The 12,575-nt window shown below is 44.1% G+C and overlaps 1 protein-coding gene across 17 annotated transcripts in view; it reads right to left on the reverse strand.

The window, feature by feature from the left end:
* The window catches only part of Pkp4 (plakophilin 4), a 212,554-nt gene that overhangs the window by 62,681 nt on the left and 137,298 nt on the right, over nucleotides 1–12,575 (reverse strand). For all 17 annotated transcript variants that reach the window (XM_057754817.1, XM_057754812.1, XM_057754810.1 and 14 more), the window contains one exon: nucleotides 2,385–2,419. In XM_057754817.1, the coding sequence (XP_057610800.1) occupies nucleotides 2,385–2,419 (35 nt within the window). The remainder of the gene's footprint in view (nucleotides 1–2,384; nucleotides 2,420–12,575) is intronic.

Below are 12,575 nucleotides of genomic sequence, written 5' to 3' on the forward strand. Positions count from 1 at the left end.
CCGACTGCCTGTTGGACGTGGTTCATGTGTCCTACATGTAAGGGTTCAAGAGCACTGAGGAACGTAGTTAAGAGTAAAAAATAGGTTCTTCAGAGTTTTAAAAAATTACAACATTTTGTACTCTTTTTGTAAGTATGCATTTTGTTTCTGAATTAATATATTTGCTTACACAGAGGGGTATCTTTAACATTGCTAAGGACTGGGCATTTTCTAGGTCCTGGTGCAGAGACAAAAAAGAAACTTTCCAAGGGCCCCAGGTTTAATTGCGAAGCTAATGTATACACCCTCAAACCTTGCTGACATTTATTATCCACTCATGCATGCGTGTATTCATTGCTCAGGTGAGCAGGGCAGCCATGGCTCCTGCCCTTTGTGATGGCCTGACACACTGTGACAGGGTCAGGAAAGAACACAGGTTCCAGCTGATGTCCTGGGGCTCCCCAGGCTTCAGATCATCTCTGATTACCTCCCAGGAACAGCGAGCGGGGCTGTTCTCAGGGCCCCAGCTTTGCGGTCACTCAGATGGACCTGTCCACTGAGTCCACAGCACTCTGGCTACGTGTCTAAACCGTCTGATGGCGTCTGCGTGTGCAGGGGCTATCTGCTCAACAGGAGTGCCTTCACTCTGGAGTGGGGCTTACGTTCACAGTTATTCCTAGTTACTCAATGTTCTCCTTTACCCTTTTAGTCATCAAATCCAGCGCACGCAACACCATAGTCCAAAGTGTTCCAAAGACTGGCTTCTCCACCCTGACTTGCCCAGTGTTTCAGTGAAGTCACCCTCCTACCCCATGCAAGACCTCAAGGCTATCACTGTCTTTTGTCTGCACCAAGTCAGTCTCCAAATCCTTAGCAGTTCATGTATTCCCACACCAAATTAGGCAGTAACTTTCCAGCTGGTCTTCTGTCACTGCATTTTCTTCACTCTAATCCATAACTACGTAGTTTCTTCCATGGATATTTAAATGTGACTCTTTTTAGAGGATATTCAGGGTCTCTTCCTAACTACTGAGAGACTCAACCTCCCTTCTGGTCCAGTTCAGCCCTCTAACACCTACACATCCCCTCTCTTTCCAAACTAGCTTCAAATATTCCCACACCATGCTGTACTGTGTGTTCTGTCTGCTGCGAAGGCCTCCTCTACAGCCTGGTGGAGGTGAGGACCAGGTGGGCTTCGGGCTCATCTTCGCATAGCTATTGTAGAAGTGGCCTATCTATGTCATAAAGCGCCCCACCCCCTTATTCCAAGCTAGCCACATGTTTCCTCATGGAGTATCTTTCCCTTTAGTGACATGCTATATTGAGGTCTTGCAGATTAGGAGTTTTCCCATTATCTTTGACGTATCAACAGTTTGACAAACACTGTAGATTAGCAGTGTGAAGAATGACATTGGGATTCTGAGACAGCATGCAGATAAATTTAGATACTGGGCATCTGGTGCTCCGAGTTTTCTTCTTCTTCTTCTTCTTTTTTTTTTTGGTTTTTTGAGACAGGGTTTCTCTGTGGTTTTGGAGCCTGTCCTGGAACTAGCTCTTGTAGACCAGGCTGGTCTCGAACTCACAGAGATCCACCTGCCTCTGCCTCCCAAGTGCTGGGATTAAAGGCGTGCACCACCACGACCTGGCCCGAGTTTTCTTCAAGACCAGTTCTTGCTCACCTTATGAAACCCCATATGCCTTGGCTGTGGGAGGGCAGGTGTGCTACGCTCCTACTGTCTGCTAAGCAGGGAGCACAGCATCCAGTACTTGGCATAGGTGCTTGAGTACCACATACTGAGTGAAGACCGAGTACCACCCTTGTGATAGTGGCAGGTACTCTTTGTAATTCATCCTTCAAGTGGTGAGTTTAGGGAAGAGATACACAAACTATATTAAAGCCTACTAGACTACCTTAGAAGTAGCAGATATTTTAAGCTGAGTATATAAAATGAACATTTCAAGTAACTCTAAGCATGAACAAAGAAAAATTCAATAGAGATGAGTATTTATCCTTTTTATAATAACCTTCCTGCTGTCCCCTTGGTTTCCTTGCGATGAAAACCTCTAGACAGACAGTTGATAGCAGGCAATTGCTGTGCAATGCTGTACCTTTCAGTTATGCTCATGGATGAAGGAGAGCAGGACGACTACATCAGATCAAAACTCAGCCTCAATACTGCCAAAAGCTCTGCTTGGTTTACTCCACCAAGAGCTAAGAAGTTAAAGAATAAGCGAGACAAGAGTCGGAGATTTAGCTCAGTGGTAGAGCATTTGCCTGGCATGCACAAGGCCCTGGGTTTAGTTCTAGTACAGGGTTTATGGGGTGGGTGCAAGCTAAGTAACTTTTTTGTGTGTATCTAAAACACAAAAACACTTTTTATATAATAACAATGAAGAAAACATACCTGTTGATCTCCAAGGAAATGACTTCTCAGTTGAGCTAGGGAAAAAGAAAAAAAAATTGTTATAAAATTTAACTTCGGGCTTATTTTGCAGACCAACACTCTATTTGTTATATCTAATTATGTAAAAGTATAAGAAAATCTCAAGTAAAATCCAAAATTACCCTTCTAAAATTTTTTTTTAACTGTAGCTAACTATATCAATTTGGGACATATTGTGTTTCTCCTTAAAAACCAAGGTTCAGAACAACTGACATATGACAGAGCCGGCATTTGTGATGCTCTGAAGCCACGTGTGCAGCACATCCATTTAAAAGCCCCGAAGGTCACTAAAATGCTGTAAGGAAGCTGTGAGAGACTCCAGCAGAGGTGCAAGCTAACAGGGGCACACTTTGAACGGACAGCTGCCTTATAAAAAGCTAAAACACATTCTTAGACCAGTACATTAACAAAAGGAAGACTTACAAGCCAGGGCAGTATATGAGCTATATAATTTCTTTAGCTTCTGGCTGTGGTTCTCAACCTGTGGGTCACAACCCCTTTGGGGATTTTCCAAGGGATCATCTAAGGCCATCGGCGAATACAGATACTGTACTAATCATAACAGCAGCAAAATAACAATTATGAAGTAGAATAAAATAAAAATAATTTTTGGTTGGGGGTCACCACTACACAGGGTTACAGCATGAAGGAAGTTGAGAACCACTGGCTTATACTATATGTATTCAAAAACTATATTAATGTGAAAACCTATTTGATTTGTGTGACTCCTTGACCTTCTCTGCCACGCACCAATTAGCACAGCATATTATGGCATTAGAGGACAGCGTTGGAACACAGACTAGGTGATCAAGCATTTTTCAAATGTAAATAAAAGCACTTAAGATATGCATCTTCATCTCGAATACATAATCTACTTAATCTTAAGCACAATACTTTGTCACAGGGACATCAGTAATTTTAAATTACAGATAAAACACGAGGGCTACTAGAAATGCTAAGATCAAACTTAAAATGTTCTGATCCCAAAGCCAGTGCTTCTAAACAGTGACATACACACACACACACACACACACACAGAGAGAGAGAGAGAGAGAGAGAGAGAGAGAGAGAGAGAGAGAGAGAGAGAGAGAGGGGAAGGGTGGGTCGGGAGAGAGAAAAAAGTCTTGAAAAGATAAAAAGTGAAGTAAGTAATTCCTTTGAGGTAAGAACATAGATTTTTTTCTTTATTTCTTTCAGTATTTGTGCTTTTCCATGTTTTTTTGTTTTTTGTTTTTTTGTTTTTTTGAGACAGGGTTTCTCTGTAGCTTTGGTGCCTGTCCTGGAACTAGCTCTTGTAGACCAGGCTGGCCTTGAACTCCCAGAGATCCGCCTGCCTCTGCCTCTGGAGTGCTAGGATTAAAGGCGTGCGCCACCACCGCCCGGCTTTTCCATGTTTTGAAAGTGGGAAAGAAACCCCAAACACTTTTGAGGAGTTTTTTTAATAATTTATAAAAAGATTTATAACTCTAGGCATAAAAAAACAAACCCTTCATAAAAGGATGCGGACTCACGAAAGGTCCAGGGCTGCCTGCTGCAGTTCCGCGCTTTCCTGTCTAATTCCCCGACATCTTCCCCAGGAATCTTTGCTGGATGAAAGCGTGTGTGATTTGCCTTTGTCCACCATAGGCACAGCAGTTCACACTGCAGACCTGGGCGCGGTTTCAAGCAGGGTAACTGCTCCCGTGAATGGAGGCAATCAAGGAGTTGAAGCTCTAGGAGCCTTGCTCCAGTTAATGTGCCCTTATCCCATTTCAAAAAGGACATTTGGGGGAGGGGGTGGGGAAAGAGGGAGCAAATCTTAGTAAGGGCATTTGTCTTGATTCTGGTAGCAGGTCACCACACTGTCCTTGAGCTCAGAAAGTGGTTTCCTTCTGACAACTGAGAGCAGTTTCTTTGTATTTTTGTTATTTAACTTTATTACCAAAATTAGTTTTCTGGACACTAGGACTGGTAATGCCTCACTGTGTAACTGCCCAAACCATCACATTTTATGCCAGCATGGGACACATGCTGTCAACCAAACTGCCATGCAGGACGGCTTAATAGAGCTCGTGTATCTTGGGACCACCATGAAAGGTTATCAATCTCTGAGATTTAAGTTGCATAACTTTAATGAGACGCTTTGTAATGTTTCCCATCTTTATATTTATTAACCTTATCATGTCCCTTTGGGCTCCTGTTCAGAGCAGCAGAGGCCGTGGCTGTCTGAACCCTCTCTGTGCCATGGGCCTAGCATCCTGCCTGGCTGGCACACAGGGGACACTTTACACAGTGCCTCTTCATGAAAGGTGAAGAGACCCAAGCAGCCTGCTGCCCTGGGTGCTGAGGTCAATACCGATAGGGAGCTCTAACTTCGCTCAAGCAGTCTAACGTATTCTACCCTTTGTCCTGAGGAGGCACCAGCAGCTTTTCGGTGGGGTTGGATGGACACAAAAGTCAGGCAAAGAGCATTTGGCTGCTGAAAAGGCCTTAGGTCCCCTAAATATAGCATGGTATCCCCCAAGCCAATGGCAAGCTGCAGCTAAAATTACCTTCCTATTTCCGTTTAAAGTAATAAAACAACTCATTAGGAAAATAAGCTAATAATGAACATTAAAAATAAGCCAAACTGCCAGAGTGTATCTGGAAGACCACATATTACCCAATTACCTTGGCGATGCTGTGTAGGAACTGTGGTATATGGTCCTCATAACAGTGTGTTTCTCTTTTGAAAGTGTTCAGTTTAACTGAGTCTCAAAGTGTTTGCTCTCTGTGACTCAAGGAATGAAGAATGAATCCATGGACTCTGAAGAGCTATTTAATTCCACTCACTCTGTTTTAGAGCCGGTGGAGGCAGATCCATGTTAGAGACACCAGAGGCAGCTTCAGCCAAGAAGGAAAGGCCTGCTTCCTTCTTCTTCTCCTCTCTCCCCACCATCTATTCCTAGAAACACTTCCCAACCAACGCTGGCTGTCTACCATGTGTCTGCAGGCACTGTGCCCATAAGACTCCGCCCTGGCTCCCTTTCACGTCCCTTCTGAAGATGCCAGGCAGCTTGTGTTCCAGGAGCTTCCACTGGAATGTGAAAGACATTTAAAACACAAGGACTGAGTCATCAACAAGAGTTTTATGTCAATAGGATGATATCGTCACAATTTTGAATAACGTGATCATCAACCATTTACGGTGGGCCATTCATATGTTTAGAATGGTCCAGGTCAAGAGATGAACAATGAATAAGAAGAAACTCAATGCCTATTGAACGGCCGAAGCTTTTTATTTTAAATAAAATACTAGTCTTTGTTTTTTTTAAATCTTAGGCAGAGACTATGCATTTTTGTGCTACATAGAATATGTAGCAAATCACTATAAAATTCTATACATATGGAATTAGTTTTTATTCACTGATAAAAATGGCCAGCTAGAGCTGAGTATTATGTTTGAAAATCCTCCCGAATTTGGTCTTTTGTCAGCAGTTAGGAAACTTGACTGCTCGTCCTCTGCCCATGCCCGAGGACAGCGAGTGGGCTGTAGGAAGTCACGTGACAAGAGAGTGGCGGTGACCCGAGTGCTTGCCATGAACACAGCCATTGCGGTGGGCACTGCTCCTGGCCACGGTTCAGAGTCTGGTTCATGCGCCTTCTAGAGAGACTAAGAGTGATGTCTAATCACCTCTTTCTGCTTATGACAACCAGGGAGGAGGGTTGCTGGCTATGTTAAAACTAACAAACACTCCCAGTCCTGTGAGTTACAGTATTTCCAAACACACTTTGTGATCAACATGTTACAATTCTTTCCTGGAAAGAGAGTCTGCTCTTGCTGGGACCATGGGGCCACTCAACCTGGAAAGCAGGGGCTATTTCACTGCCTAGGGGCACGTGAGTCCTCTTCATTCATACAAATGTCAGAGAAGCAGACTCATGGCCTCACCTTCCTGCCAGGGTCAAAGGTCGGGTCTCTATCCTTTCATCCCAGTTTGGCTGGAACATTCTCTCCACCTTCAAATCAGCCTTCATGGTTTGGATTTCTTACCCTTTCAGGCTCTTTCCTGCTGTTGCTACTTAGGTTTACTGAGTGACAATAAATGGGTGTCATTCTCCCACTGCTAACGTACAAACAGACCACAGAAGACAAAATGCAAACTTCTGAGGGTGGCACAGAAGGTCCTTGCCACCTGGCTCCCTTCGTTCGCCCTTTCCCACACAAACCTACATTCCAGGAACTTGGAAGTACTTGAACTCGCCTCATATGCCAAGATGCTTCACATTTTGAATGCTATTTTGGGGGAAGAATGTGCAGAACAGTCTAAAAATTCTTTCAAGAGTTGTTCAAATGCCAGAGCTGCCGCGCAGGTACCACAGAACTATGGATGTATGCACTATACACCGGAAACTGAACACGCGGATGAAGTTTAACTTTGCTTTGTGTCTCCTGCTATAAAAGCAAGAACATCCTTAGAAAATGCTCCACCTCTCTGACCCAATGTGAGCTCGCCACTAGAACACTACTGGGTAAGCACTGGGGAGGCCACAGGGAGACGAGTGGAACCACCTAGAACCTCTGCCACGGCACTTCCCTCATCTCTTCTCAGGTTGGCATCTGCCACTCAGACGCAAAGAACTTCATCACTGGCTAACAAAATTGCCCATAGTTACCCAACAGCAAATTACATTTCATTCAGTGAACTACTCCAGACAGTGTCTTATCCGTCCCACTGTCTAGACTGCCACTCCCTATGGTCTCCTCCTGGATGGTTTCCATCACCACATGGCAGTGCTTCTCGGGGGAGCGACTGTGCCTTGCCTCTAACCAGCATGGAGGACACTGAAATGCTTGCCAATCTGAAGACTTTTGGTTGTTTGGTGTTAAAGGTAAATTCTAATGCATTTTCAATTTTTTTTTACAAAGGAGACAGATTACTTATTTTATGATGCAGTAGATTTCTTGAATGTTCTTAACTTTTTGCTGAGAATGTCACTTTTAAAATATGACACCCATAGATAAGGAAAACCTCCGACTTCAAAGCATTTGTCCCACTGTCAGGTGAAAATTCCCCGTCTCTGGACTCCCATCAGCCACGTCACAGGCTCACTATTCTAATCCTTGGCATGTAAGAGGTAGAGAGGGCCTCCCTAAGGCTACAAACCTCTGATGTGCCAAAAACCTAGTACCATCTACCAATAGGTAAACGTCCAGGTCAGCTAGTTTGTTTTTCCTGTGCTTGCAAAACAGGGGCCTCATCTGTTGCTTTTAGGTGGACTGGCTAGGAAATGCGGTCTCCACATTAGATTCATTCTCCGTCTGAGGGTCGAACAAAATCAAATAATAAATCTTGACTGTTCTCCAAATAAGCAGATAGCTCCCCATCCTTAAACCAGGTTATTTAAGTTAAAAAAAAAAAAACAACCCAATAAATAAAATAGACGATAAAGGACTGTGCCGTGCCCACTTGTAGAACAAGGAAGCTACTGTAAGACAAACTGACACCATCACTTCCCAGGGAGTGCTGACGACCCTGCTTTAAAAACTTCATTAGCCAAGGCAGAAGGAATTTTTAGCAACAGTCTGAAAGCAATTCTTGGCATTTGACTAAAGTTTTGGGAACATCTTTCAAAGTTGCTTGGTCTACATCATCAGCCTCAACAGACAGAGACTTCCTCCTCTTCTCCTGCCTTATTGCGAGTGTAGGCTTCTATCTGGAGCCATGCGGCCTACCTTCAATTCCCTGTTAGCTAGACACCAAGAATCATGCTTCCTGGGATTTCATGCAATTAAGCATTAGTCCTCCTCTTCTAGAGGCAATTCCCGACATCTCAGTAAGGAGAGAAAGCAAAAACATGACTACAGGCCATAATTCAAGATTAGTCATCTTGTATGTTGTAAATTTGTCCTGGAGAATGGTACATATTCATAATCTATGAGACAAAACAAATGAGACAGGGCAAAGGGCCTCTTCATAATTATTTATATGATCCGAGTGTGATGTTGTGGTCAGTAGAGACCGCACTCCAGATTAAGAATAATGCCCTTCACATAGCAACTCCTGACCGGACTCTTGAGCTATCCGCACTCGCCAACAGGCATTTGCTTTGGTCCCCCTCCACTTGAAACCTAGTCACAAGTTTGAACTACAGCGGGGCAATGATGTAGCAGGAGAGGGGCAGACCAGATAGACACTCAGGAAAGCAGCGAGGCCTGCAGTCTGACTCGGGTATTTCCCTTTCGCTGCACTTGACCTGAGACACCTGTTCACGCTCTCAGACTGCGCTCACACACCTTGAATATTTAAAGCATCACAAAGGCAGGGGCAGCAAAGCGCTAGGAAAGTACAGTCCTGGTTTGTTTCTCTGGCCAGGGTTTGGTAAACGTTGTGATCGTCCACTGTTCCATTCTTATCCATGATGTTTTCCTACTTCTCAGTCTTCCATTCTGCCGTAAACGCATGCTACAAATTCTACTGTAGTTTTAGATTCCCTTATAATGGCTGTCTAAAATACATTCCAGAAAAAGGTTAAGATATTAATAAATAATATTGTGACCAGTCTCTCAAAGAGAAAATGACTTTTTGACGCTGAGTGCAAACATTTGAGGTAGAGACAACACACGGAGCAACAGAGGTGGACACATTTTAGACGATGTTAAGTATTCTTTGACAAAAGCATTTTGTGTGAGTGCTTTGAATCTATGAATAAAAGATTTAGACGACCATATGGGAAGCGAAGATCAAAGAGGATGTGTTACTAGACAAAAATGAGACAAACAGTTCCCTGTGGCATCCCCATGAATTACACAGGAAGTAAGACTTCTGTTGAGGCCCACCCCACAACAGGTGTTCTGATTAGTTAAAGAAATTCAGAGAAGGGTTTTCTAACATCCCGGTTAGCATTGAAAAAACTGAAGCAAATGGAAGGAAAACAGAAGATGGCTAACACAGGGCCAGACTTTCTTGCAATGGCTTCAGTCAGGGTGCAAGATCCTATTCAGGCAAAGGCGCAGGAATCCAGGCAAAGATTCAGCTTAGACAGGTGGACAGGAATTATCTATGCTTATAGCCTGAAAAATGCCCTTAATCCCCACTTCTTATCAACTCAAACTCCCTAAAGACGCAGACATAGAAAGGGGAAATCCAAGCTCAAGACAACAATGGTAAGAATGTCCTTTTCTTTTAGTGTCAGGACAATCTCGATCTTGCAAGTTTAGAGAGCGTCCCAAAGGTTAAGGAGCAGGGAAAGGTTTTTGTTTTGCTTTGTTTCAAAAAAGGAAAGAAAAAAGGAAAACTTTCCTACACCTCTAACTCCAGTGTGTGAACACCTCTAACTCGAGCCTGTGGTGGTGCACACCTCTAACTTTAGAGCATGGTGGTGCACACCTCTAACTCCAGGGCATGGTGGTGCACACCTCTAACTCCAGGGCATGGTGGTGCACACCTCTAACTCCAGAGCGTGGTGGTGCACACCTCTAACTCCAGGGCATGGTGGTGCACACCTCTAACTCCAGCGCATGGTGGTGCACACCTCTAACTCCAGCGCGTGGTGGTGCACACCTCTAACTCCAGGGCATGGTGGTGCACACCTCTAACTCCAGCGCGTGGAAGGCTGCAGTGTATCCTCCATGCAATATGCATCTAAAACACAATTTTTGCCTGATTAGCCAGACCAATAATTTATTTTTAGATTCTGTGAAGAGTGAAGGTTCTTTAACTTGAAGAGAAATTTTGCTCCAGTTACAAAAATAAAGAAGAGCATAGCACACTTCTTAAATTTCTGCTGTGCTCCCATTTCTCGCTGTAATCACGTTCTCAACTCTTGATTTATAGACCAGGGCCGTAGGAAGCTATTTTTGTGCTGAGGGAGAAATGAATTCACATGTGGGAGGAGGACGGATCTGGCACCATCAATAACTGTCTGGGGGAAAGAACAGAGCCTGGAGACAGTCAATATCCAGTCACTGCAGCTCTATATAGCAATGTCTGAAACCCAGATGAGCAGCTTTGAAATGTTAAAGCCCCTGCTACATCCCACGGTCTCAAATCCACCCGGCCGCTTTTTCCTCTTTACTCACCACTGCTTCCCACATAAATGCATAGGATTTCCAGCTACCAAATGGGGAGGGGGCAAGGGTGGGAGACAAGAGAACAGATCAGAAGGTTCTCTCAAGAGACCATCTGCAGACGTCCCCCTCAGGTGAGCAGGCCCTTCCAAAGCATGGGATGCTTTACACCCCTAGCATGACTCCATAAAGCAAGAGCAGTTCACAGTGTGACAGAGAAGAGAACTGACTGGCTTAATCTTTCCTTAATCATGGCCACCATACGCCAACATGATCCATAGGGAAGGCTTAAAGCAGATATGGAATAAACTATGAATTGTAACTTATAAAATTTAAAATCAGGGCAGGTAAGATCGTCAGGTAAAGGCACTTGCTGTCAAGTCTGATGACCTGAGTTTGATCCCCAGGACCTGTGTCGTGGAGAGAACTGCCTTCCATAAGTTGTCCTCTGACATCTACGTCTATGCGATGGAATGTGCACATGCCCTCAAACAAATGCATGCGGTAAAAACTGAATTTAAGTCAGGTGGTGGTGCATGCCTTTAATCCCAGCATTCAGGAGGCAGATGCTGGCAGATCTCTGAGTAAGGGCAGGCTGATCTATAGAGAGTGTTCTAGGACATTCAGGGCTACACAGTAAAACACTGTCTTGAACACCATCCCCTCCACAAAAAAAAAAGGAGGAGGAGGATGAGGAAGAGGAGAAGGAGGAGGAGGAGAAGAAAGAAGAAGAAGAAAGAAGAAGAAGAAGAAGAAGAAGAAGAAGAAGAAGAAGAAGAAGAAGAAGAAGAAGCAGAAGAAGAAGAAGAAGAAGAAGAAGAAGAAGAAGAAGAAGAAGAAGAAGAAGAAGAAGAAGAAGAAGAAGAAGAAGAAGAAGAAGAAGAAGCAGAAGAATTATTTTAAAATCAGGGCTAATAAGCAGTCTCTCTTTAAATTTTCAGAAGAATTTAAATTCTAACTATGAAATTTTAAGAGTTATAGGAAACTGAAATTTCTAATGAATACAACTATGCTAATTTTATAAAAATGCAGTACATCAGAACATGAGCAATATGAAAAGAAGAACAGGGAAGGCTATTTGAGGAGAACAAGGAGGATAAGAGGCTAATGTGGAGAAAGGAGTGGAAGAATAATTAACAATACAGAGGTTTGAAAAAGCCGTATGAAACCTACTACTTTATACACACATGTGCACATGGGTAAAAGACATTAATTGAAGTTATCCTACACGGGGATAATGCTTCAGAAGACAGGGGCTACCACATAAAAAGTCAGTCCCAGGGCTATCTTTGTTCGAGATTAGTGTGCGTTAGAGAGCCCACAACAATATGGGCTATGCTTCTGCTCAGGTTTCCCAGCAGAACTCGACTGTAAGGCCCTGTTGCTAAGAACACAACTTTGGTCACAAGGCATGGAGAAATCAAGCTGGTAATGATCTGGAAGCTTCTTCTATGTTGACTAGCTTTCACAGCACCGGAGGGAGCCGTTCAGGTTGCTGGAGGGGACTGGCTGTGGGATGTCGTTAACAGCCATAGCCAGCTGTGAACCTATAATAATGACACATGGCAAGATACACCCACGGGTACAATAGAGGCAGGAATGCTACAGGGCAGCCAACAACTTTCTGATAGAATTTAGGGCCGGTTCCACAGGAGGAAACAAATGTCTTGCACTGTAAATCTTGTCAAGACTGGGGAGCTCACAGGTCCCAGGTGTGAAGGTACTATTATTATTTTGTTAAATGGACCTGTACCAAACTGTCTTCTAAACTCGTATCTCTATACCTACGGGTTAGGGTAGCCCTCAGACCTCAGCAGAGAAGTTTCTCTGTGCAATGAATGGTGGCTAATGAAGAAACACAACTGGTCAACCTGCAGAGAGAAGATGTCTGTGGGGTGCTTAGCCGCAAATCAGATTTCCGTATCACAACTTCTCCCCTCAAGTCCCAGGGACCAGCAGAGGGGGCAGAAACACTGTGAGAGTCAGAGGCCAAGGAGGACCACGGCAAAACGGTACCTTTTGTCCATGACAGGCCTGCTACACTTGTGACCGACCACAGCAGCTGTGGTCGCCTGTGAAGGAGCAAGCCTGTCAACACTGCGGCATGGATAGCAGTGGGACTT

The sequence above is a fragment of the Chionomys nivalis genome, chromosome 22 (genome assembly GCF_950005125.1).
Source record: "Chionomys nivalis chromosome 22, mChiNiv1.1, whole genome shotgun sequence".
NCBI classification, from domain to species: domain Eukaryota; kingdom Metazoa; phylum Chordata; class Mammalia; order Rodentia; family Cricetidae; genus Chionomys; species Chionomys nivalis.